Source organism: Mauremys reevesii, linkage group 9, assembly GCF_016161935.1.
Source record: "Mauremys reevesii isolate NIE-2019 linkage group 9, ASM1616193v1, whole genome shotgun sequence".
Classification (NCBI taxonomy): Eukaryota; Metazoa; Chordata; order Testudines; family Geoemydidae; genus Mauremys; species Mauremys reevesii.
In genome coordinates this window covers 16491053-16514833 of record NC_052631.1, presented here as the reverse complement: position 1 = coordinate 16514833, position 23781 = coordinate 16491053, and the positions used below count along the sequence as shown (strand labels likewise).

Here is a 23781-nt window from a genome sequence, read left to right as displayed (position 1 = left end):
TTGGAACCTTCAGCTATTTTAGATCATCATTTCACTCTTCTTAACTCCCTTTACTGTGGGGAACATTAGCCTGTGTACAATGGTTAGTCAGGCACCTATTCTAAACCTATTCAGACATAATTCAAGCCCAGTAAAAAAATCACACCAGAAATAATATTGTTGCAAGATTTTAATCAGTAAAACTGGTCTGTAAACCAAGGGGCGGTGTGTTTTGTGGGTTCGTTGGTTGGTTGGTTTTTTGCCTTTGTAATCATGAAAGGGGAATCATTGTAAAGGATGCTGGGTGCAGGTAGCAGACAAAATGTCTAAATAAAGTAGCACAAGCATCTACATTCAAGATGTACAAACTTTAGTAGAATTGTACTCCTCATTTCTGCTCAGCTATCATACTTTCTTTCACACAACAGGAAAGTAACAGACAAATCAGTAACATGAGATTTCTAATCAGTTTAGCAAATATACTACAGCATGCAATAGAGCTCTTTGAAATTAAATGCTAGAAAAGTAAAACATAAGCTAATCATTAATTTGAAGCAACACAATAAGGGCTTGTCCACACACAGCATTGCAGCAGTTTAACTCAAGGTGCAATTTTAAACTGGCTTAGTTAAACTGGTACAAAAGGCGGTGGGGAAAATCTCTTATTTCAGGTTATACCAAGTTTATTTTGCTTTAGCTTATGTTGATTAGGAACAGATTTAAGATAAAGCCACTCTCAATCCGAAATAATAGTATAGACAGGGTTTGCACCAGTTCAACTAAAGTGGTTTAATTAAAATGGTGCTGGGTTGTGTGTATACAAGGCTATAATAAAAGGGTTTCTGTTTCTTGCTACTACATCTCTTTTTCTGAACATTTGTGAAATTGACACAGCTAATAACACTTTATAAAGGTTCTATTTGTTATTTTAGAAGTGTGTGTATGTGTGTGTATGTGTGTGTGTGTGTGTGTGTTGTGTGTGTGTGTGTGTGTATGTATAAAATCAGCAATTCTCTTACCTCCACGCCATGGGGCATATTATGCCACTGATTTTTAAGCAGAACTCCTAATTGAAATCAAACAGGGAGCATATAATGACACATTTTGATTTCAAATTGTTGGCATGATATGGAGAGTGGGGGTGTTGAAGAGTTTCAGAATGTTTCACCAAGCTGTGATATTTCAGTAGGTATCATTTGCCTTGGATTTAGGACAAAAAAAAATCTCAAACTTGGTGCCTAATCTCAGGCATTTCAAGTCAATATTTAAGAACCTAAATAAGCAGTCTGCCTTGGATGACTATAGTGTACCAGCAGCTCCCCCTGAAGTCAATAGGATTACTCTTTTGAGTAAGTCCTACTCAGTGTGAGTAGGGGCAGAAGAATCAGGTCCTCAGTTTTTATTCAGTTCTCACCAAGGCAAAATTCCCAGTGGAATTCACCATCAGTGAAAAGGGAGCAGTTGACTTTGGTGTCAATTTGCCTGAGTAAGAGCTTCACAAAAACAGAGACAACTTTGATTCAAAGTCTTGTTCCATAAAAAACCCTAATAATTAAATTCAAAAAATTATTTGAGAAAAATACACTTTTAAAAGTAAATAATGGGGCCATCTGCAAGATTCTGAGTACCCCCAGCTCTCAGTGACTTCAAGTACGGTATTCCAGACAGAGGAAGGAATATGGAAGGCAGCAGAGGCAAGACTGGGCCATATAAGAGGTGGTGAGATGGGAAGCTTGGGTGGTGTGAAGGAAGCAAGAAGGGGAATTGGAAACGATGAGCTCAGAGAAACATGCAGGACCAGAGGCTTGAGGAGCAGGACTGGGAGCTTGAAACTTGAAGTGGATGAGAAGAACCCAGTGGCAGGATTTACAGAAGAGAGGAACCTCTTCTGTAGGCAAGGAAGATGCCTTTCTCAGTAGCAAACTGTAGAGGAGTGAAGTGAAGATTGGGAGAGCCAGAGATGAGAGGGCTGCAGTAGTCAGGAACAGGATGAGCTTAAGTGAGGATTATGGTAACAGGAATGGAGATGACATATTTTAAGGAAGTTATACAGGAGGAAACCACAAGTTTTCTCAACAGCCTGAAAGCAGTGTGTCAAAACTGACACCAAGGTTTCAAGGGTAGGCAACCTGAAGAATGGTGGAGCTACCTAGAGTAGTGGAGGAGGAGGAAGAGAAGAGATCATGTGGAAAGGGGAAAATGAGGAGTCTGGTGTTTGCCATGTTTTGTGTGATTTCGTGGTAGGGCATACAGGCTAAGATGCATTAGGAAGGATCTGAAACAGGGAAGCACAACAGCCCCACACACAGGACACTGAGAAACAAAACCAAACCATTTTTCAAATTAAAAAAGAAAAGGATGGAAGGAAAAGACTGTGATTGAAATCTCATCCTTTGACAGATGTGCCTTTCTCTGTGTCCAAATTGCAGACCAAAGATCCCAGCTCAACTAAGAAAATGAGCCTCTCAGCATAGTCCTAGTAAGAGATTAATCTGTAGGCACAGGCTTGTGTATGAAACAGGAAAAATACTTCAGACAACTTGCCAAGGGAACCAGTCACATTATTTTTTTTTGAAAGCGCTTTCTGGAGATATAAACACCTGCCCCTACAAATATTGTGAGTACAGTTAAGGTGGCTGCTGAAAATTTTGCCCTAATTACCATATTTAGTCAATACATTTATAACCACTTTTGCTGAATCTGTCCCATACTACAGCCTTCAGCCACCACCAAATTTGTATGCACATTTTTGCATAAAATCATCATTGCCCCTATACTTTTAAAATTTCCATTGTGACTCCTCAGCTCTAAAAGACGGACATCAGATAAAGATACAATCACCTCAAATCTCATGAAGAACAATATGGCTGAATCTCCAAAATGGAAAATCTGGAGGCAAAGGGGTACTTTCTCATCCCATCACACAGAGAGTTACGTAGGCAACCCCCTGAACATCATACTGATGGAAATGTTCAACATGCCCGATCTGAGAAGTGCTGGCGTGTTATTAATAGCAAATTGGATAGGCAAAGAAAAATTAATTTAAAATAAAATCTGAGATAAATTATTAGCCATGTTCTTTTAACGAGCAGATTTACTACACCAATATGCAATCAAGGAAATATTATAGTTAAAAATGTTGACCTGCAATGAAAACCCCAGCTACATAACAGGAGTTTGATATAACATGTCACAGTTCATGAAAAGAAAAGGCAAGTCTTCATGTTTCATGCGATTGCCAGTACCACTTCATCAAGTTAAGACTAGGGGAACCCCCTGTATAAAAGAGCCCCTTTTTGCTGCAGGCTTCACCTGATGAAATGTTATGTCCTTCATTTTTCTTTTTGTGGGATCTTTGCATCTTTCCATGCAAAATGCTATGGCTGCACTTTAAATGCAAGGCTATTAACATTTGTATTCTTTCCAAATTAATGCTTATTGTATGCTCTGAATTTAATTAAATCACATAAAAATATGCTTGATTATGACAGCCCATGTCTTCACTCCTATGTATGCCACCTACTGTTCAACTAGGAAACATTATAGCTGTCACATCAATAAAACCTCATATTAATATTCTCTCGGGTGGAAATACTGTTAGCCAACTATTTTTTTCCATTCTTTACTTCCAGATACGTATGTTTTTGGAACATTCTGAAAAGCGGAACTTATTCTCCAGGCCATAAAAAGCAGGTTTTTTTTTAAAGTTTAGTTAAATCTTTATTGCACAAATGCCTAAATTTGAGTAGTTCTTTTACAGTGTATGCTGACTTGAATGATAAATGTCAGCCTTGTCTCCTCTGAATTGCATGTGTTCATGTTAGTTACATTTTACCATATACTGACTGCACAAGAGAACTCTTCATTTGCTTCTGTTTAATGATGACATTTCTCTTTCTCCCAGCATATATTCTCCATCTCTTCTGTGCTTGTTGGGCCATCAAGGCACACCTTTGTTTCATTTAATATGCAATTTTCACCTCTGACCCACGAAACTAGTCTTAGGCTTCCTGAACTTTATTGCCTGTTAATAGACTGCTGGCTCTCTTTTCTGTTGTAATAGAAATGGTGGAAAGATATTTAATTGAAAAAGACTCACAAAGCTAGAGTATGAAAGGCAAAGTCAGATTGTTTAAAAAAAAATCCAGAAATAATATGTTTGAGAAGCTTTTGATATGCTTTACAAGTTTGTGCCCCTTTATACAAATAAGAAAGACATCACAGATTTAATTATCTACCTAAGGAACAATAGCATAATACTCTGAATGGTGCTAAATGATTGATCTGGTAATTCATCTTCTGCTTACAACTATCTGTCCATTTTGCTTCTTTCTAGTCATCAGAATGATGACATTAGCAACAATGTCACAGAGCAGTCTTGGGCTTTCATAAAACACAGATGCTCTTTCCTGACCACTATTTAGTGACACGTGGTTATAATTTTGTCTGTATTTCTTTCTCATAGATTACTATTAGCTACATCTGTTCAATTAAAATAAAAAGCATAGCACAGCTAGAGTCCAGTGGCCTTATATCAAAGGTAGCCTTTTAATGAAATAGAGAGATTTAATTTTTAACTGCTCTGATGAGTGAAAAATAGCCTTTTTTCCCTCCGGAAGTTGTCTGTTTTGTGAATAGTTAGGAACGGACATTATTATAGCATAAGGGTATTTCTGTACATAAAAAGGCATTATTAAAAATGATTTACTGCCCTGTGTTATGAAACTTATAGGAAAAGTGTGATAATATATGAAACTTGTTTATTATGGACTTCATATAATTTTTGAATAATACTGCTTTTTCTTTTGACAAGTGCAATAAACTCAGCTGGTATAGACATACGTTGATTATCCCAAGTCAACTGTGCTGCTTAAAGAAACATGCCCAAACAATCAGCTTTTGACAACTGCATCTCCTGTTATTTACAATAGCCATCACAGTAATAACTCACCATTTCTATATTAATAAGGCAGTGAAATTTATTATGATGGTATTGAAAAGTTATTAAGTACTGCATCCCAAGTGACAAAGTACCACAGTACTGTCACTATCCAAAAGCAGTTGCCCATCCATCACCAAGCTTTCCAGATGGTCCTGCATCTTTATCGCTCCCAGGTTGGTGACATCACCTGTTCACCCACTCAAAATTGATGATGAAAGCAAACAGATCTATCTTACTTACATTTACCAAATCAATTTAATTTTACAGGCCAAGGCTTAGTGACATATTGACTATTTTCCTTAATGGCATCTACTGTACTTAATGCAAGGAACTCATCTTTGAATACTGGCTTGCATAATGTGTCAGTTCATAATAAATGTTTTTGTAACATATTTACTTAAGGGGAAGAATTATGATTGCTTGTCAGTTCCTTTATTAAATGTAATGATCATTCTCTTTGTTTGTTTTTTCCTCCTGATTCTATCTTCCTAAACAGCCAAACTAATTGTGTCTTGTTGTCTTTTAAGGGGACATGTGACTTGGTCTTAAGGCAACTTTTCATCCAGTGTCAGGAATATGACAAATTAATTCCAATTGCTGGAGTACTTTGTCCTTACTTGCCACTGAAGTCAATTTACCTCAGTACTGAACATGTAGATGACCCGACTCATGGGAGAACTTATAAAATTGAAGATAAAGATACTTTAAGATTCCTCTTCTTCTTCCCAATTCTTCTCTGTAGAAGGTTAACAGTAGGATTTGATCTGAGGACAGGCAGTCAGACCACAAGTCCCGTTTAGTTCCCACAGCTCCACTGTACTCCTCTCAGGAGTCAATACAGCCTCAGAACTCAACAACTGGAGGGAAGGTACACATCTTCCTGGCCCTATCTCCTCTGTGTATGGATGCATAGTCCCATGCAGAGGCCTTCACAGGTGCAGAGAAGTAAAGGACAGCACCAAGGGGTGGATGACCTCATATTCCACGTGGGCAAGGACATATCAGAGCATGTCTATTCATTTCAGTATGAAGAGGTGGGGAGAAATGATTGGTCCCTGAGTAAGAATCTTAGGATATGTCTACACAGCTACTAGACACCTGCAGTTGGCGGGTGCTAGCTGACTCAGGCTCACAGGGCTCAGGCTGTGAGACTGTGTAGGTTCCAGGCTCAGGCTGGAGCCTGAGCCCTGGGATCCTCCTACCTCACAGGGTCCTAGAGTCTGGGTTCCAGCCCAGGCCCAGAAGTCTACACAGCAAAGAAACAGCCCCACCACCCAAGTCCCACAAGCGCGAGTCAGCTGTCACAGGCCAGCTGTGGGGTCTAGTTGATGTGTAGACATACCGTTAGTATTTAACCCATTGAAATCAAAGGTGAAGGTTGTCTTCTCAAACCTAGAAGACTGGGTTAGTTTCTATGGAAATATGCTATTTAAAAAAAAACAAAAACATTCTTAGAGTAATTTTCATATTAAAGCTGTGGGCCAAATTCTGTAATCCTTAGTTCTTACTCCACTCAAGTCCATGAGTAGATAAAGCACTGCGGCATTTGGTGCAATTACACTAATAGAGATCAGGGGCTCATCCTCCACTGATCTGTAAAAACATTCCATGGAACTTTTTTTGTTCATGTTAATTGTACCATCAATTAATGGTAGATGATAGAAGACAACAATATTGTGCTACTTCCCATGTTCTACACACTACTCCACCTAGATCAAATGGGCCAAAAGATTTCGCAGGATGAGCACCTCTTCTGAAGATATTTTTTATTTGCAAAGTAAATCCAATTAGAACCGAATTATTTATGGCATGTCGTTCCATGTACATATATAAACATTTATGTTATGCTTACCACTGTACAATTTGAGAACCTTATGCACTTTTATCTATGTCCACATGATGTAGGCTCTACACAGAGAGAAGTCAGGGTGTCTGATGCTGGCAGTCATGCTTCTACCAACACTCTTGATGCATGTAAATGGCATCATCTTTTAGAATGACTTGTGAAGAACTTGTCTAAGGATTTTCTACAGCACCAAGTACAATTAGTCACATCCTCACCACAGGCATGGATGCACAGAAAAGAAGGATTTAGACTGGCAGCATTGCCAAATAATAGAATCAATCACTTTTTTTCAGGCAACCACTCTTTTGTGTCAGCATCTTCTATCACAAGCCCCCTCCCACTTAATCAAAGCACTCAACATGTACTATGGACTTGAGCCTCGAAGGTGCTGAGCAATCTGGCCCTAAATTTAGCAAAGCAGTTAAGCACATGCTTAATTTTAACCATGTGAGTAATCCTCTTCATGGTAAACCGCTGCTTAAATGCCATGGCTCTCAACATCTTGCAGGACTGAGCTCTAAATGAGACAAACAAATATCTAAATAATGTAGAAAGGAAAACAAATCACTGGCACCTGTGGCTGCCAAAAATATGCTGTCTGCTCCTAGGCACTGAAGTATAGAACTGAGGAGCTGTCATCTGAGAGAGAAGAATAGGCCCTATCACACCATCTTGGTGGGCAGAGTATATCCCCTTACCAAAGTGGTAACAACTTTTTTAAATAGGATCACCCATAGTCTGCTACCTATTTTCCCCAAATGACAATATTGAAAAGAATACGTAAGTCCTAATATCAGTGAGACCAACAGGGGATGCTGCACTTCACTCTCACCTCAGGTGGCCTACTATGGAGCTGCTCTATGTAACATTTATGTAAAATAGGGTCAGGATTTGACTTTAAGTTAGTGTGGTGCCCAGGAAAAGCACCAGATGGACAACAATGGAAAACTAAAAGTCAAGCAGAGTGCAGAAAGGAGTAGCGCAAGATTCCCCACATACCCCATAACATCAGTCCTGTTTCTGGAGGACAATATTCAGAAATAAGGAAAGCTTTGTGTCTTTTTTTTTCTATTGTAAAGAACTTATAGGGACATATTCTACTGGTGTAACACTGAAGTAACTTCATTGACTTCAGTGGAGTTACTACAGGGTTTACACCAGTGTGAGGTCAGACTTTGATTCATAGAAACTGGACCGAGACTATCAGCTCAATTCACATCAATCACCAAAAGATTGTCAGCTGACAATGATAGTCAACTGCCACCAACCTCAGCCAGATTTGATCATGTGACCTAGTAATGACGGTCCCTGTATCTAATTGCCAAACCCTGGAGCCATTCAGTTCCTCAAAATGTGTAATATTTTTAATTTTGCAGAAGTAATGGAAATACCATAGTCACACACAAATCACCTTTTCAGGTGATGTTTAAAATTTTGCCAACTGCCTTATATAACTAACTGACTCCAGCGTTTACACTGTTTGTTGGGAATAGCATGGTAGGAGTTTTAGGGAGTACTGATCGCATACCTGTTCATTATACAGTAAACATATTGTAGGGAAGAAGAAGAAGGAGTGCTGCTGCTTTGGTCTCTTTGATCAAGATTTCCAAAAGTAGGAGACCAAAGTTAGGCTTCAAAGTAAGACTTTGGATGCTGACGACTTTAGAAAATCTGACCATATATTTAGGTGCTGAAATATGGATTCATAAAAAAACTTTATACTCTGATTTTGAAAATCTAGACCCTTATGATTTGTTACTCCTATAGTATTGTGTTTTAAAGATAAGGGTGCCCAGAGTGGTGTTGGATGGTCCTACACGTAGAATTTCTTGTAGACCAAACTCCAAATAAATAAATATGGCGTTTAAGTCAAACAGGACAAAAATAGAAAGTTTTAAAATATGATATAATGTCTGGCCCTAAGACTTTTTTCAATTGTTTAAGAAGGCAATTCATGCCAATAAATATTCTGAGATATCTAATCTGTCAGCCTCAAATTCCTTGGTAAATTAAAGATATTTTTTCACACCATTGGTTAATGCTGTATATAACTGTAACTAATCCCCTCTCAACATTTTATACAAAGTTTCATGATTCTCATAACTCTCATTGGATCCTCTTCCAATCCAGATAGCATAAACTTTGTTTACATTTTGGAATGTCACATTCTTATACCAGATTCAATACTGTTTAAATATATCTTCATGAAATCTCTTCAGACTCCAAGCCAATCACATTTGTCTCTAGGCCTCAATGCCATGAAAGAAGAATATCTTCTGTTTTCTAAAGTCCTAAACTATTTTTTTATCTTCTGTAACAAGTTTGATTTAATAAACTTTATTGCTCCTGTATCTACCTCTCTAGCATAGAAATCAAGTTTTAGGATAAACAGCATCTAAAACCATTGTAGTTAAATTATGTTCCCATGAACATGAATTTAAACTAACTATACCAGTCAGCTATCTGAACTGAATGTTCAACATGCTGTAGAAGATTCTTGTGGTATACATGTACATTTGTTTTAGTGAACTATTTAGAGGTTCATTTTATAGTGCTCTCCAAGTTGTTTTTCCTAGCAGGGCAGGAACCATGATGAAATTGCTAAATTTGTGTTTCCTTGCTTGTTTTTGTTTAAAAAAAAAAAGTACTGACAGCCCTTAAAGGCTTGTTTTCTTTGTTGATTAAGAAGCAGTCAATTTTCCCTTTTTAAACAATCACTGAGCTACAGCTACTTGGCCCCAACAGACAATTGGGCTACTGGCGAATACTAAAACCACAGTGACAAACTGCAAAAAAGCTTGACCTTTACCCTTGTCCAGTGACCCCTTGTTCGATTTGTACTTTAGCTAACCAATACCTGATTAGATAATGCTCAGCGCTAAACCCACAAAATGAGATAAAATTCTAATTTATGGCTTTTCATTTAAACTGGTGTACAGCACTCTAATCATGACCAAAGCACAACTACATCACAACAAATTCTTTTTGTCCCACAGCCCATTTGTATTGCTCGAATATATAAATGAACACAATGGATATGATTTCGCATGATTTGCAGAGGCAAAACACTGTATTGAAATCAGTGGGGAATTTTGCTAGCTGGAGCACTGTAGGAATAGGCCCCATGAAATTCCTTGTGTACTGCATAGGCAATAGCAAATGTTTTTCACATCAGCTAGCTATCTGCAAACCTACTATGGCAGTTCCTCCAGTTTTCACTCCCCTGCACACCTCCACCAGCTAGTCCTAGTGATAATCAGAGATGGACTCAAGATACAAAATTTGGATCAAGTTACAAATGCTCCAAGATTCAGAGGTGCTATGACTCTGCATATTATTAAAGATAGCAGCCCTCTCCAAAATGTGGAACCAGATCCAACTTTAGATTTCAACCTATGTCCCCATTCCAACGTGTATGAGTTTCTAGTTCAGGGTCATCTCACTATCAGTAATAAACAGTTGCAAAGAAGAAGCACATCCTGGAGATTTTTAAGTCAAAATGTGCACTGCTATATCCCCATAACTTCATACAATACCAAGAACAGTGTTCAGAGTTTGTCCAAGAAATACTAACTCTTTTTTTCTCTTGACAAAAGATTCCTCCTTAATTCTTCATATACATTAGAGGAAAAGATGTTATAACATGATCATATTGTTTCACCTTAACCTCAAAAGAAGGCAAGTTTATGAAGGGAAAGAATAATTTATCAAGAACAGTTGTTCTTGAAGTAATCATAAAAGTTTCAGTTCCTAAGAACAAAATAGGTACACGGACATTAAGCAATGTGGAAGTCTTGTCATGTATGCGTAACCTTCTGCCAGGTGAAGCTGGCAGCAACGATGGCCATGTTCAGTATCTAGGGGTTCCTCTTAACAGTATAGACAGAGTCAGTTTGAGCCCCCACCCAGTAATCTGGGAACACTTAACTCCACGCTTGGGTGCTTCTAAGAGGCAATACTTCCACACTCACAAGCAGAGTCTGGTAATAACAAAAGAGAACATTTACTAAAAGGGAACCAAGCATTAATTTGGGAAAACACCAGAGTCACATGGAAAGCATATGACCATAAGCAAACCTGACCTCACAGTGCATTGGGTAGTGTCCTTTGCCTCAGTTTCCCACTTTATAGTGGGAAAGTCTGATGAACAACTGTCCATTTAGCACATCACTCCCTTCTCTCTCTGCTGCACCCCACTCATACTTGGCTGTCCTTGATTAGTGAAGACCCAAGTTCAGAGATGCATTCACGGGGTTCACTTTCCACCCCAGGAAAGTAGAGGCATCGAGCAATGCCTCTACTGCTGCCTCTGCAACTGGATCACTGCTGGCTGCTGTCTCTCTGCTGCTGTTAGTGCCGCTGCTTGCTGCTCCTGTGACATCACATTCTGAGGTTCCACCATTTAAGCCCAGCTCCTAGTGACTTCAGCAGGTAGTGGGGAACTGCACAGCCAGTGTAGTGTTCTCTGTATTCACGGTCCTCACACAGGGTCTTAGGCTTAGCTCCTAGACCAGCTCAGCAGTGATGTCAGCTCTAGGAATCATCAACCACAAACAAGGACTCTCAATTGAGCCTAATCAGCTCTGTCATTAAGGTAGGTCAAACAGTGTCTAGGACTCTTTAGGCACTGTCTACACCACCACGTAAGAACACCTGCCCCCACCCACTCTCATCTCCACTGGGATTTGGCATCGCTGCCCTCTGCTTAGCAAGTGAGGTTCACTTTCGGGTGAACCACTCAGAAGCATCATTTTTAGCCTATGAAGCCAATGATCACATATTCACAGCACTTATAACTGGGCTTCCTCCAGCGAAAAGAGTAGTAGTAACAATCCTGCAATAGCAAAAGGATGATACTCCATTCTCCCTTGATCCCACACAACATGCCCTTTCTTACTTCTCCATTCCACACTGAGTATCAAAATGTTTTATAATCAAAATCAGTGATGGCAGCAGCAAGATCAATGCACTACACAGCACTAGCTCCTTGGGAATCATCGTGGGGTAGCAAATAAAAATATCCACTTTCTGTAAAGTGGCTAAAATCTGCAATTATCCTGCACAGTCACCAGGCTCTACCTTGCTCCCACTGAAAACAAAGATAAAACTACCACTTGACTTAAGTGAGAGCAGGATGGAGCTCAATACACCTATCCAGTAAGTAATACACACTACAATACCTGATCAGATGAGAGAACTACAGGAGGAGAGGGCTAATCTGAGGGCTAGTCTACACTTACCAGCCGGGTCGACGCGGTGAGTTCGACTTCTCGGAGTTTGAACTATCGCGTCTAATCTGGACGTGATAATTCGAACTCCGGAAGCGCCGGGGTCGACTCTGGTACTCCACCACTGCAAAAGGCGGTGGCGGAGTCGACCTTGGAGCCGCGGACTTCGATTCCTCGGCGTCTGGACGGGTGAGTAGTTCGAACTAGGGTACTTCGAATTCAGCTACACTATTCACGTAGCTGAACTTGCGTACCCTAGTTCGACCCCCGCTCTTAGTGTAGACCTGCCCTGAGGAGCATCCATGCATATGAAGAATTCATTGAAAATATGTATATGGAGACCTCCTAAATTGAGGAAGCACTCCAGCTAGGGAGGACTGCAGTAGCAGCACCAGGAGAGGAGGACAGGGCTCCTTCACAGGAAGGAAGCTGGCTGCTGGTTACTACTTTGACAGGATAACAAGCCGTGTGGATGAAGGGAAGCAGTAGATGTGATATATCTCAAATTTAGCATGTTTTTTTAAACGGTCTCATATGACCTCAGAAACAATCTGGAGAAATATAGCCTAGAGGAACCTACTATAAGATGGGTGCACAACTGGTTGGGAAAGCATACTCAGAGAGTAGTTAACCATGGTTCTCAATCAAGCTGGAAGGGCATATTGAGTGAGATCCTGCAGAGATAGAGCAGTGTTTCCCAAACTTGGGACGCCGCTTGTTTAGGGAAAGCCCCTGGTAGATCGGGCCGGTTTGTTTACCCGCCGCATCCACAGGTCTGGCCGATCGCCGCTCTCACTGGCCGCGGTTCGCTGCTCCAGGCCAATGGGAGCTGCTGGAAGCGGCGGCCAGTACATCCCTCGGTGCACTGGCATAGAAAATACACTTATACATTTTGTGAACAATACCTAGCTGGGAGGGGGCTGCAAGTGCTTTGGAGGATTGAATTAGAATTCAAAATGATCTTGACTGGAGAAATGGGCTGAAGTAAATAGGATGAAATTCAATAAGGACAAATGCGAAGTACTACACTTAGAAAGGAATAATCCATTACACGAATACAAAATGACTGCCTAGGCAGGAGTACTGCAGAAAAGGATCTGGGGGTTATAGTGGATCACAAACTAAATACAAGTCAACAGCATAATACTGTTGCAGAAAAAGCAAATATAATTCCAGGATGCATTAGCAGGAGTGTTATAAGCAAGACACAGGAAATAATTCTTCCATTCTACTCAGCACTGATAAGACTTCAACTGGAATATTGTCTCCAGTTCTGGGCACCATACTTCGAAAAAGATGTCAACAAATTGGAGAAAGTCCAGAGGAGAGCAACAAAAATGATTAAAGGTCTAGAAAACATGACCTATGAGGAAAGATTGACAACACTGGGTTTGTTTAGTCTGGAAAAGAGAAGACTGAGGGGGGACATGATAACAATCTTCAAGTATGTAAAAGGTTGTTAGAAAGAGGAGGATGATAAATTGTTCTCCTTAACCACTGAGGACAGGACAAGAAGTAATGGGCTTAAATTGCAGCAGGAGAGATTTAGGCTGGCCATTAGGAAAAACTTCCTAACTGTAAGGGCAGTTAAGCTCTGGAACAAATTCCCTAGGGAGGTTGTGGAATCTCTGTCGTTAGAGGTTTTTAAGAACAGGTTAGACAAACACCTGTCAGGAATTGTCTAGATAATACTTAGTCCTACCTCAGTCAGGGGACTGGACTAGATGACTTATCAAGGTCTCTTCCAGGTCTACATTTCTATGGTTCTATTTCAGAAGGGTGTCTAATGAGCTAGGTGACAAACGGTTGTAGTTAGATATAACCAAATTGCACTTTTCTCCCCATTCTCCCTGCTCTGTCACTGTCCTCCCTTTGTCACTCTCTAAAATGTCTGTCTCCCTCTTACACTAGCAACATGCTTTCTATGGCTCCCAACATCAAGATGTCAGAAGCCAAGATACACCTGCTGTCTTAACCCTGACAAGGCTGTGATGTCACTACTGAAAGACTATTTTTTTCTGTGTTTGAAGTCAATGAGAGTGATACCAGTGTCTTCCACAGAAGTGAGTTGGGCCCACTAATTAAAGTATGGAGGGACTAGTGTTAGTCTTCCAGCAATGAGCTTAATTTGACCATTTAACATGCCAGTAAACAATCTGGATACACGTTTACACCAGAGCAAACACAGGTTTATCCAGAATGAAAAAATACGTTAGACTGATGCACACTCTCTGCAAGCCTGTTTTGTTTTGTTTGCATTTGGTATTAACTAAGCTTTAGAAAAAACCCTCTCAAAACTCAAAACAAAAATGGCCAATTTTTCCTATTGGAGTGAGTAATACAGATGCAGTATTAGTCTAGACTTTGAATATCCTGGATCTGGTTGGTTTATTTTATAAACTGTAAATTGCCAGGTTTTCCCCCCTCAATTTGTAATAAATACACTTATTTTACTGGCTGGAAGAAATATGGTATTCTGTTGTTCATCTGTTTCTAGCCTCCTCTATGATTGCAAAGATGTGTAGGTGGATGATCAATTTCCAATTTATTGCTAATTTTACGTGGGTTTCACTGAATACCTTTGAACTGTTTAGATTTGATTGGGAAAACTGAAGAACACTTTTTTTTCAGCTTTCCCAAATAAATACTCCTGTTCAAGTGTGTTGCAGAGGAGTCCTAGCTTCATAATGATTCACCTTCCAATTTCTTCTTCTTCTTCTTCTTCTTCTTCGTTGTTCTGACAAAAAGGTTTTGAAATTTAAAATAACCTGCAGGACTAAAAACTAGAGTATGCATGCCTATATTTAAAGGTAAAACCAAAACGCCACATCCATAACTGGTGTCAATCAGCAACAGTGTGTCTTTAACTAAAATCAGAAGCAGTCTCTTGAGTTCATGGCGCTGTGCTGCTTTACATCACCTGAGGATCTGGTCCAAAATGTATTTGTTTTGACTTGTGTTCAACTCACATTTAAGATGGCGTGACAGCAATTTTTTTTAAACTTCCATTATCAATACATGCTTCATTGTGGTGTGGCTATTAGACAGCTTTTATGACTTCCTGGTGCCTTGTTCAAAGAATAAAGATTTCTCACCAGTAACTATATTGCATCAGGGTCTGTTCATTTTATAGAGTTCTGCCAAGTCTATAATTTCTCTTGACACTTTTCTGTCATATTTTCACAGGTCTCACACGTGTTTAAACAACTGGATGGAAAGTTTGCAAAGAAATCACTGAATATTTATTGATGGTTAAAAGCAAACCAAACATTTATGATCCACCATGTGTTTTGAGGGCTATACTCCAAAGTACAACTTCATTTATTTGATCTCTGGGTAAGTAAAACTCCCAGTTCCTCAAAGGTCCATCATATTCCTGAAAGCAATGCAAACGAAGCATTTCTCCCTCATTTATCAAAAAGTCTGTTATCCCAATGAAAAACAAAAATGGAAAATGGGGATTGTCCTGTATTTTTACTTCACCTCTTTCAAACTATGAATAAAAAAGTTCATGCAAGAATGATTTGTATGTCACATCAGACCGACGCTAAGAAAAACAGCTGATTTTTTTAAGTCTAGAATTTTTATCTGAGCTATACAAACACAGAATGTGTAGTGTTGGATCAGTTGATTGGCCCAGATAGTCTGAATACTGCCTCCAGGTAATCACACATAATGCTTTGGAGCTAAGCAGAATAAAAAACATAACACACTTCGACAATTGTGCAATGTTGTACTTCGCAAAGGAGAGATGCCGGGAGCAGGGGCGGATTCCCTTCCGATTGCTCAAAGGGATCAGATTCAAAGGAGAAAGTTATTAAGCTTGTGACTGGTCATTAAAAGTACGTCTATACTGCAATTAGACACCGATGGCTGGCCCAGGCCAGCTGACTTGGGTTCACAGCTTGAACTTAAGGGGCTGTTAACTGTGGTGTAGACATTCAGGCGGGGCTCCAGCCAAGCCTGAACATCTACCCTAAGAGGGCACACAATGGGTCGGGAGGGCACGTGAAGCCATGAACAGAACCCCTCATGCTCCCCAGTGTGCAAGGGCTAACTACCCCAAAAGGAGAAGAAAGGAGCTACAGCCATGGCCCTGCCACCCATAAAACCAAGCAGTGCTGATCAGTCATAGGGAGGAGCACACACTGCCTTCCTTCAGGCTGTGGAACTATGTTGCATCCTGTAGGGCACTGGAAGGCCTCCATGAGGCGCAATGCCACCTCCAATGTGGGGCTGTGCTTATGAGGCTCAGGACCCAATCCTACTCCCATCAAAATTAATGGTAAAGAGCTCATTGACTTCAATGGAAGTAGAATCAAGGCCTTAGGCTTCCAACTCTGAAAACCATCATGTCTTGCAGCTGTAATTTACCAAATAATGATGCCTTTAAGGCCTTTCTAAATCAGTGATTCTGGTGACTAAAAGAAACTTCCAAATTTTTTTAAATTAGTGCTATAAGTTCATCTGCAGACCTCTGTCCTAGTCCCATGTTATATTTCAGAGCTTCATGAAAACAAACCGTAAGTGCCACATAAAAGTTCAGATAAGTGACTGCCTCCTCTTCCTACCACAGAAGAGAGACAGGATTTGAAGTTTACATGTGAAGAATGGTGGTGATTCCCTGCATGTTTTCATATGTGCATGTATACTTTTATTTTCTTCCATAAAATGTCAAAAGACTAAATCTAGCCGTTCTTATGCATGCAAAATAACCATTGACTTCAGCATCATATCCTCTTACTCTACAAATACATCTGAGTTTGTAAACTTTAATGACAGCTCAACAAAACAAAATAATTTAAAAAGTTTCTTACCTCCCAACCATAACTGGGATCTTTCAGATTTGACTGCTGCTCTCCCACGTATGGCCCAAATTTTTCACCTACTTCAATCTTCCTTTTGGTCCATATTCCTAATCCTGCTCCAGGAACATTTGACTCTCGGAGCTCAAACTCTGAAGGAATGGGAATGTTATCCGGAATGTATATGGGAGCCTTGTAAGGAGACCCCTCCTTTGGTGTGAATGCTTCGCTGGATGTTGCTGGAGAAGATGGCTCTTGGACACTGAGGGACAGTTTACTAGCCTCTCCATCAGCCTCTGACATTTCCTCCAAAGGAACTTCAGGGAAGCTTTCATATAAACATTCATCACCTGAAAATGAATCCAAATGTTAGGGACTGTACTAGCCAAATGTGCTGAAGGGTTTTAACTTGTACATTAAGCAGAAAAGTTTGCTGGCTCTACGGCACTTTCATCAATCGCTAATACTGTGTAGAGCTTCATCCTCAGAGGTGCTGAGCAACCTCTCTGTTGTGGAACTGTGTATGTTCAGCACCTCTCAGAACTAGACCAGAGGGCTCTTACCATCCAAAGTAGTTTGCACACTTGTACACAAGCACTGTCAGCAGTGACTGAATTACATACACATGTATATAATAAGCAAACCCAGTTGCCCAATATGGTCTGCACATAGCACTTTAAACAATTTCCTCTTTGAAATTACTATTGAAAACTGGTGCTTATAAATCACAAACGAAATCCCAGCCAAACAAAAATTGGGAAGGCTTTACTGGACTTTCTTTCACTAAGGGGACAATGGCTCAGATTCAATCTAAATTATGGGGCAAAAAATGTGGTGGCCTCAGATTAGTCTTTAGAAGAGAAGCAGCCCACCACGCAACTGCTGGCCAGATCCTCAGCTGATGTAAATCAATCTAGCACCAATGACTTCAATGGAATTACAGCAAATTACACCTACTGAGGATCTGGCCCAAAAAGTCACCACACAAGGGGCATGATTTGGCACAGCTCACATCATAATATTCAAGTAGTCCTTCCCCATGTCCAAAAAGTCAATTTTTCTTCCAAGAAAACTATTTAGGTCCTAGTTCAACAAGGTACTTAAGCACAGGGCTAACTTTAAGCACGTGTTTTAGCACTGTCACACACTGAATGTTTTTCCACTGATAAAATGTCATCTATCATGCCTTTATTACAGATTAGCTAACAATTTTATGTCTACGTTTTCAAGATTCTGCCACTTATGACAACAAACATTGGGGCATAACAAATCATTTGAATACATCACCCCTGGCATGTACCAGATACTTCATCTGCAGGCAATATATTCACAGCCCTGAACTGTTTTTCTTCCTCTAATACGGAGCTAACTAAGGTCACACAGACATCATACAGAAGTTCAGCTACCCATTTCCCTAGGCCTTGATTTGGCAAATTTCATCTGCGCTCTAAATAATTGGACCCCCCCCCCATATCAACTAGTTTGTTTATCACTTTCCTAAGGACCGTCCTTCAGAGAAGTGTAAAATCCATGGATTAATTCAATCACCGGGATGCTAGACAAATGCATAGAAGGATTTTTCATCATTGTTTCTGTTTCAAAAATCCGTTCTCTGGGAGCTCAGGTTGAGTGGAGTTCAGCAGGGATGGCCTGATCCTGAAGGCTGCTAAGGACTGATGAAAGAGCTGCCGAGAGGCAACGTACTAGCATTCAACACTAGCTGTTTGCTTAGCATCTGCACAGAGGCTGCTGAGGGCTTTATACTACTCCCACTGACGTTCGTGGCAAAACTCCCATGAACTCTAAAAGGAACAGGATCAGGCCTATGACCATGCTGCGCTGAGTAGAGAGGAAGAGAGGCCATGAGAGGGACAGGAATCAAGATGTGGTCAGAGTTAACTTCAGTCCTCTGCAATGGTTAACTTCAGTCCTCTGCATTGAAATGACCTGCCTAGCAGTCATATTTTATGATATTTCTGTTGCACCTTCAAGTGCCACTTTGCCTAAGCGTGCAGAAGAGCTGAGTTTAGGAGAAAGCAAGAGCAGTGGTGGCTATGAACCACAGTCACAGAAACATCTCCAAAATTCCCATGAAGTTGTGTCACTCAGAGTGCTCCTCAGTGCTCCATGGCATCTGCTGGGACCGCTGGGCCCACTGCTATGTAGCACCCTTCCCCTCCAATTACTTAGTATTATCTATTTAGATTGCAGCAATGCCCAAAACATTCCAGGTGTTGCAAAAACAGAGAAAGGCACAATCCCTGCCCCAAAGAGCACAAAGACAGATGAGGGGTGGGGAAAAGGAAATCACATAAAAGGAGAGTGATCAGGGTGACAATAGCACATGGCTTGTGAGCAATGGCAAAGATTCTCAAAGAGGCCTGAGGGAGTTAGGCAACCAAATCCCCTAAATTTCCCTAAGATAAGGATGCCTAACTCCCCTGTCAGTTTGTTGCTCCCCACTTCACAGTTAAATACTACATTCCTACCCCATCATGCTCCCTCCTCAAACCTACCCACTCTGCTTTCCTCCACACCAGTTCCCACCCTCAATTTGAGTATCCCCAAACTCCTTCCTTCCGCAGCACAAAGGAGAAGTGCACGCAATTCACTCTGCATAAATGAACTCAACACCCTTCATTCCAACTTTCCCAACTTTTGGCCCTGTTACAAAGCACCCTGTCTAGTCACTCCATCAGTGGCTCAGCACTGCTCTCACACAGGTCCCAACCACACTGCTGAGCCTTTAAACCTTAGCAAGTATTGCACTGCAGATGTGCCATACTCAACTTCTCTCCTCCAGAGCATGTTTGCTGCTCTCCAGTTAAATTTCCCTTTCAGTCTCAAAAGGCTAAAACCATTCATACCTCTGATCAAACTGATCTACAGCTTTAAACGTATAGAGCCAGATCCTTAGCTGCTGTCCATTGGCTGATGGAGAGATGCCAATGGGACAATTCCATTTTTGCTCTACTCTTCTCTGGTCATACCTGTGACCCCCTTCCATGACCAGCAATTGCACTCAATGCATAATTTAAAACAAGTTGATTTTACATTTTAAATCCTGTGGTGACGAATTGCACAGTGTCTGAACTGAATGCCAGGACATCATTCTCCTAACAAGGGCAATACAATCTAAGAAAAATATTTTTAAAAACCGTTCAAAAGCCAAAAAGCTGAATTATACCTTCCAGATATTTGAAAACCATTTTTTAAAAATCACTTACATCAGAGCTCCATTTACACCAGCTGAGGACCTGGCCCAGAGTGTCAGAAAATCTGGGGCCTCATTCTGCTCCAACTTAAGCCAATGTAAATCAGAAGTAACTCCACAGAAGTCATTGGAGTTACACTGATATAAAACTGCTGTGAGATCAGAATTGGGCCCCAGGGACTGTGCTTCCAAGCACAATTGTCTATACAAATAGCCAACCACTCACATGTACAGTGCTGCAATTTGGAATTTCAAGCAGGACTCCTTAAGATCAAATAATTCTCCCCATTAGAAATGGGATGAAATCACTGAGGCCTCTGATAGGGGAATAGAAAAGATTAGGTAATACAGAAGACATTTCCCGCCATCAAATTCCTTGCTGCTGTTTTGCAGTAAAAACATGAAAAAAGCTTCAAAGGAAACCCTGTAGGAAAGGTTAATTGCTACTGAAAGACCAGGGTGGACACCAATGTTTGCACTTTCTGCACTAACTTGCATGCCATCAGGAAACAGTACACGTGGCTGCGTGCTGGGGATGTGCCTGATGAAGCCAGGAGACATCCATGTGCCAAAGCTGACACCATAGCCCTAACCTCTGGGATCTGAGGTTACTTTAAACAGCACGCTGGGCTTCTGTGTGGAACAGGGAGGAGGGGCTGGACTTCCTTCCACTTGGACATATGTTTAGCAGTTTAGCACGCTCTTCCCTTCCAAGGCAATTAAATAATAGGATATAGCATGTGTAAGAGCCAAGGAAGCTGATGCAGCTACAGCTACCTTACCTTCAGCTGCGGCAGCTGGTGAGTCAAATGCTTGGGGCGCACAAGGCAGAGGCAGGCGTGCGGTCAGAAATGCAGTGCGAGGACATTGAGTGGAGCTGTGCCCAGGATGTAGTGATTTTTAAAAAAAGAAGTGGGTCAACCATCCTAAACTAAACTCCATATTCTCCAAACGAGAAATGGGTAAACTCCATTGACTCTCGACTACACTATTGGCTGCGCCTTTCTACAGGGCCGCCCAGAGTGGGGGCAAGTGGGGCAATTTGCCCCAGGCCCCACAGGGGCTCCATGAGCCCTGGCCCCGGCAGCGGTCCGGGTCTTCGGCAGTGGAGAGCCCTTCAGTGCTGCCGAAGATGCGGAGCGACTGAAGGGCCCCCTGCTGCTGAAATGCCGCCAAAGACCCGGACCACCGCCGGGTGAGTACAAGCGCTGCAGCTCCCCGCTTTGCCCCAGGCCCCCTGAATCCTCTGGGTGGCCCTGCCTTTCTATGGCTTGAACATCACTTGTTCACATGCAGGTGACAAACAGGCATACTGGTGCATTACATGAATTAATACTAGGGATGGGCCAAACCAAAGCTCAGGGTACAAAAACACTGAAGGGATTTAAATCTAGATCCTGATCTTGATGTTCGAACTCATTTCTAATTAATAAAGTCAAGCAAATATCACTGTTTTTCTTTCTCCTTTTCTCAGGCTATGTGACCTTTCTCACTTCAGCCAGTTTCTGCTGTGGGATGCATACACACAAAGCTCCCACTGACCTACACGTTTATTAGCACACAACTCATAATCTGATCTTGGAGGCACACATGTAGCCACTAATAGCAGTCAGAAATCAGACTGTTGGTTACTATGGGTGAAAGACATTTACCTAAGCTGGTAGTGAAAGCATCTGGATAACCCACTTCAGAGGCATTTCTAATTCCATTATCTTCCTGGAGCAAGAAGAAATAAGGAATGAGATAAGACTGTAAGTGCCCAGTTCCAATAAAATAGGTACAGTCTGGTTCAAACTTGGCTTATTCTATCTGTAGCAACTTCACAATTGTAACAAATACCATCCTTTGTCAGGCTGGGCAGCTTTCAGCGGGATTCAGCTCAACTGCTGGGTAAGAAGAAACTTGTCACACATCAGAATTTTGGAGCTCTGCTTGTATATTTGAACATGTCTGATAGGACCTTTAATACACTGTCACTTTATTAAGGTCTTCTTGGGGACAACTAAGGATCAGAGTTAGTCATCCCCCTGAAGAAAGCCAGGATGGGCTTGGATGGGCCATGGAAGAATATTTTCAAATGGCACTACAAGGATATAGACTGGGCACTCTTAAGCGACCAGAGTCCTTCCACATTTGTTTGACCCAACATTTCTGTCCAGCTCAGGCAATACTACAGTAATTATTTGTAAGTGTATCTGAAACAAGGCAGGCATTTCCTATTGCGTACAAATGGGACACCTTTATCTAAATTACTGTTTAAACAGGTATTTAAGAAAGGACTGTCACAGGCAGGAACTGATTGATTACAAAACACATTTACTTTAGGTCTAGAGTGGAGGTGGTCAGGAAAAGTTCGCAATCTGGAAGTTAGGCCACATATGAGCCAAGTGGGAGGCATCAGATAGCCTCTGTGCTCAATAAGGCATAGTTTAGCGGTAGTCTCCTACATGTCTTTTCATGGAAAGTCAGATAAAGATCTTTGCCTTTAAGAATAGTCCTCTGGATGTGAGGGTCTGGGCTGATATCTTCAGATATAAAAGAGCGAGTGGCCAAGAACTACATTATTCCATAAGAAAATATTATCAGCACACATACTGAAAGTGGTTTGTGCCACTCCTTATCCACAGAACTGGTCAGCAGAACTGGATATGATCCTTGTTATTTATTATTAACTGTATTGTGGCCTCAAGCTTTTAACCAGAACTCAGGACCCCATTGTGCTAGGCACTGTACATACACAACAAACAGACAGTCCCTGTCCCAAAGAGTTTATAGTCTGAGTAGAATGTAGACATGCAGTGTTGTAGCCGTGTTGGCCCCAGGACACTAGAGAGACAAGGTGGGTGAGGTAATATCTTTTATTGGACCAACTTCTGTTGGTGACCTGAAGAAGAGCTCTGTGTAAGCCCGAAAGCTGGCCTCTCCCACCAACAAAAGCTGGTCCAATAAAAGATATTACCTCACCCACTTTGTCTCTCTAGAATGCAGATAATAATTCACAGTTAGTTGGAGTTCACAAAAATGGGATATTACCACTGATGAGATTATTGACTGTTAGTTGTGACTAAAGCTTCAGTTCCAATTTTGCATTCTAAGACATAGTTAGTGGTTAATAATGGCAACTTAGTACTAACATGCCATTATGAATGGAACAGTATTGTAGGTTCCTTTGTCTAGCCGGCTTAATTCACTTATGCACATAAACTGGTAGTCACTGATTGTTTATTATACATAAACATAAGTTGGTGGCCCTCTGCAGAGGTGCTGGGCCTGATTCTGATTTCACATACACTGCTGTTAGTCAACAGTAAGTGCACTGCCTTCCATGGAGGTATACCATTGTAAATCTGGTATATCTATGAGTACAATCCGGCTCATGCTTCTGGTTTGTCTTTAAGATGACACCATGAACTTTACAATAACAGAAATATTTCCCTTATGGTGTTACCAATAACATCTAAGGCTGTTCTGTTTGAAAATACATTTCTCTATTTTTTTTCAATTTGTTTCTTTTGTACATCTGACAACACTTTCTGTATAGGCAATCTCACTGTTTCACTGAAGTTTCCCCCGATGTTTGCATAGGTCTGTCACCCAGCAACAAGAGAAAAGAAAACATTTTAAAAATAAGAAGTGTAGTTGTAAAACCACAAACACTGTCAGCAAGAATAAGGGCCACATGTTGTATTTAAATCTACTTTTAAATCATTGTTTAATCTGAACTGGTGAAAGAAAAAAAATTTCCATAGTCTTCAAATATTGCTGTT

General features: G+C 40.9%; 1 protein-coding gene across 9 annotated transcripts in view; it reads right to left on the bottom strand.

Annotated features, from left to right (window-relative positions):
• MECOM (MDS1 and EVI1 complex locus) overlaps positions 1-23781 on the bottom strand; it is a 468461-nt gene that overhangs the window by 230160 nt on the left and 214520 nt on the right. For all 9 annotated transcript variants that reach the window (XM_039489256.1, XM_039489254.1, XM_039489255.1 and 6 more), the window contains one exon: positions 16813-17150. In XM_039489256.1, the coding sequence (XP_039345190.1) occupies positions 16813-17103 (291 nt within the window). In that variant the 5' untranslated portion in view covers positions 17104-17150. The remainder of the gene's footprint in view (positions 1-16812; positions 17151-23781) is intronic.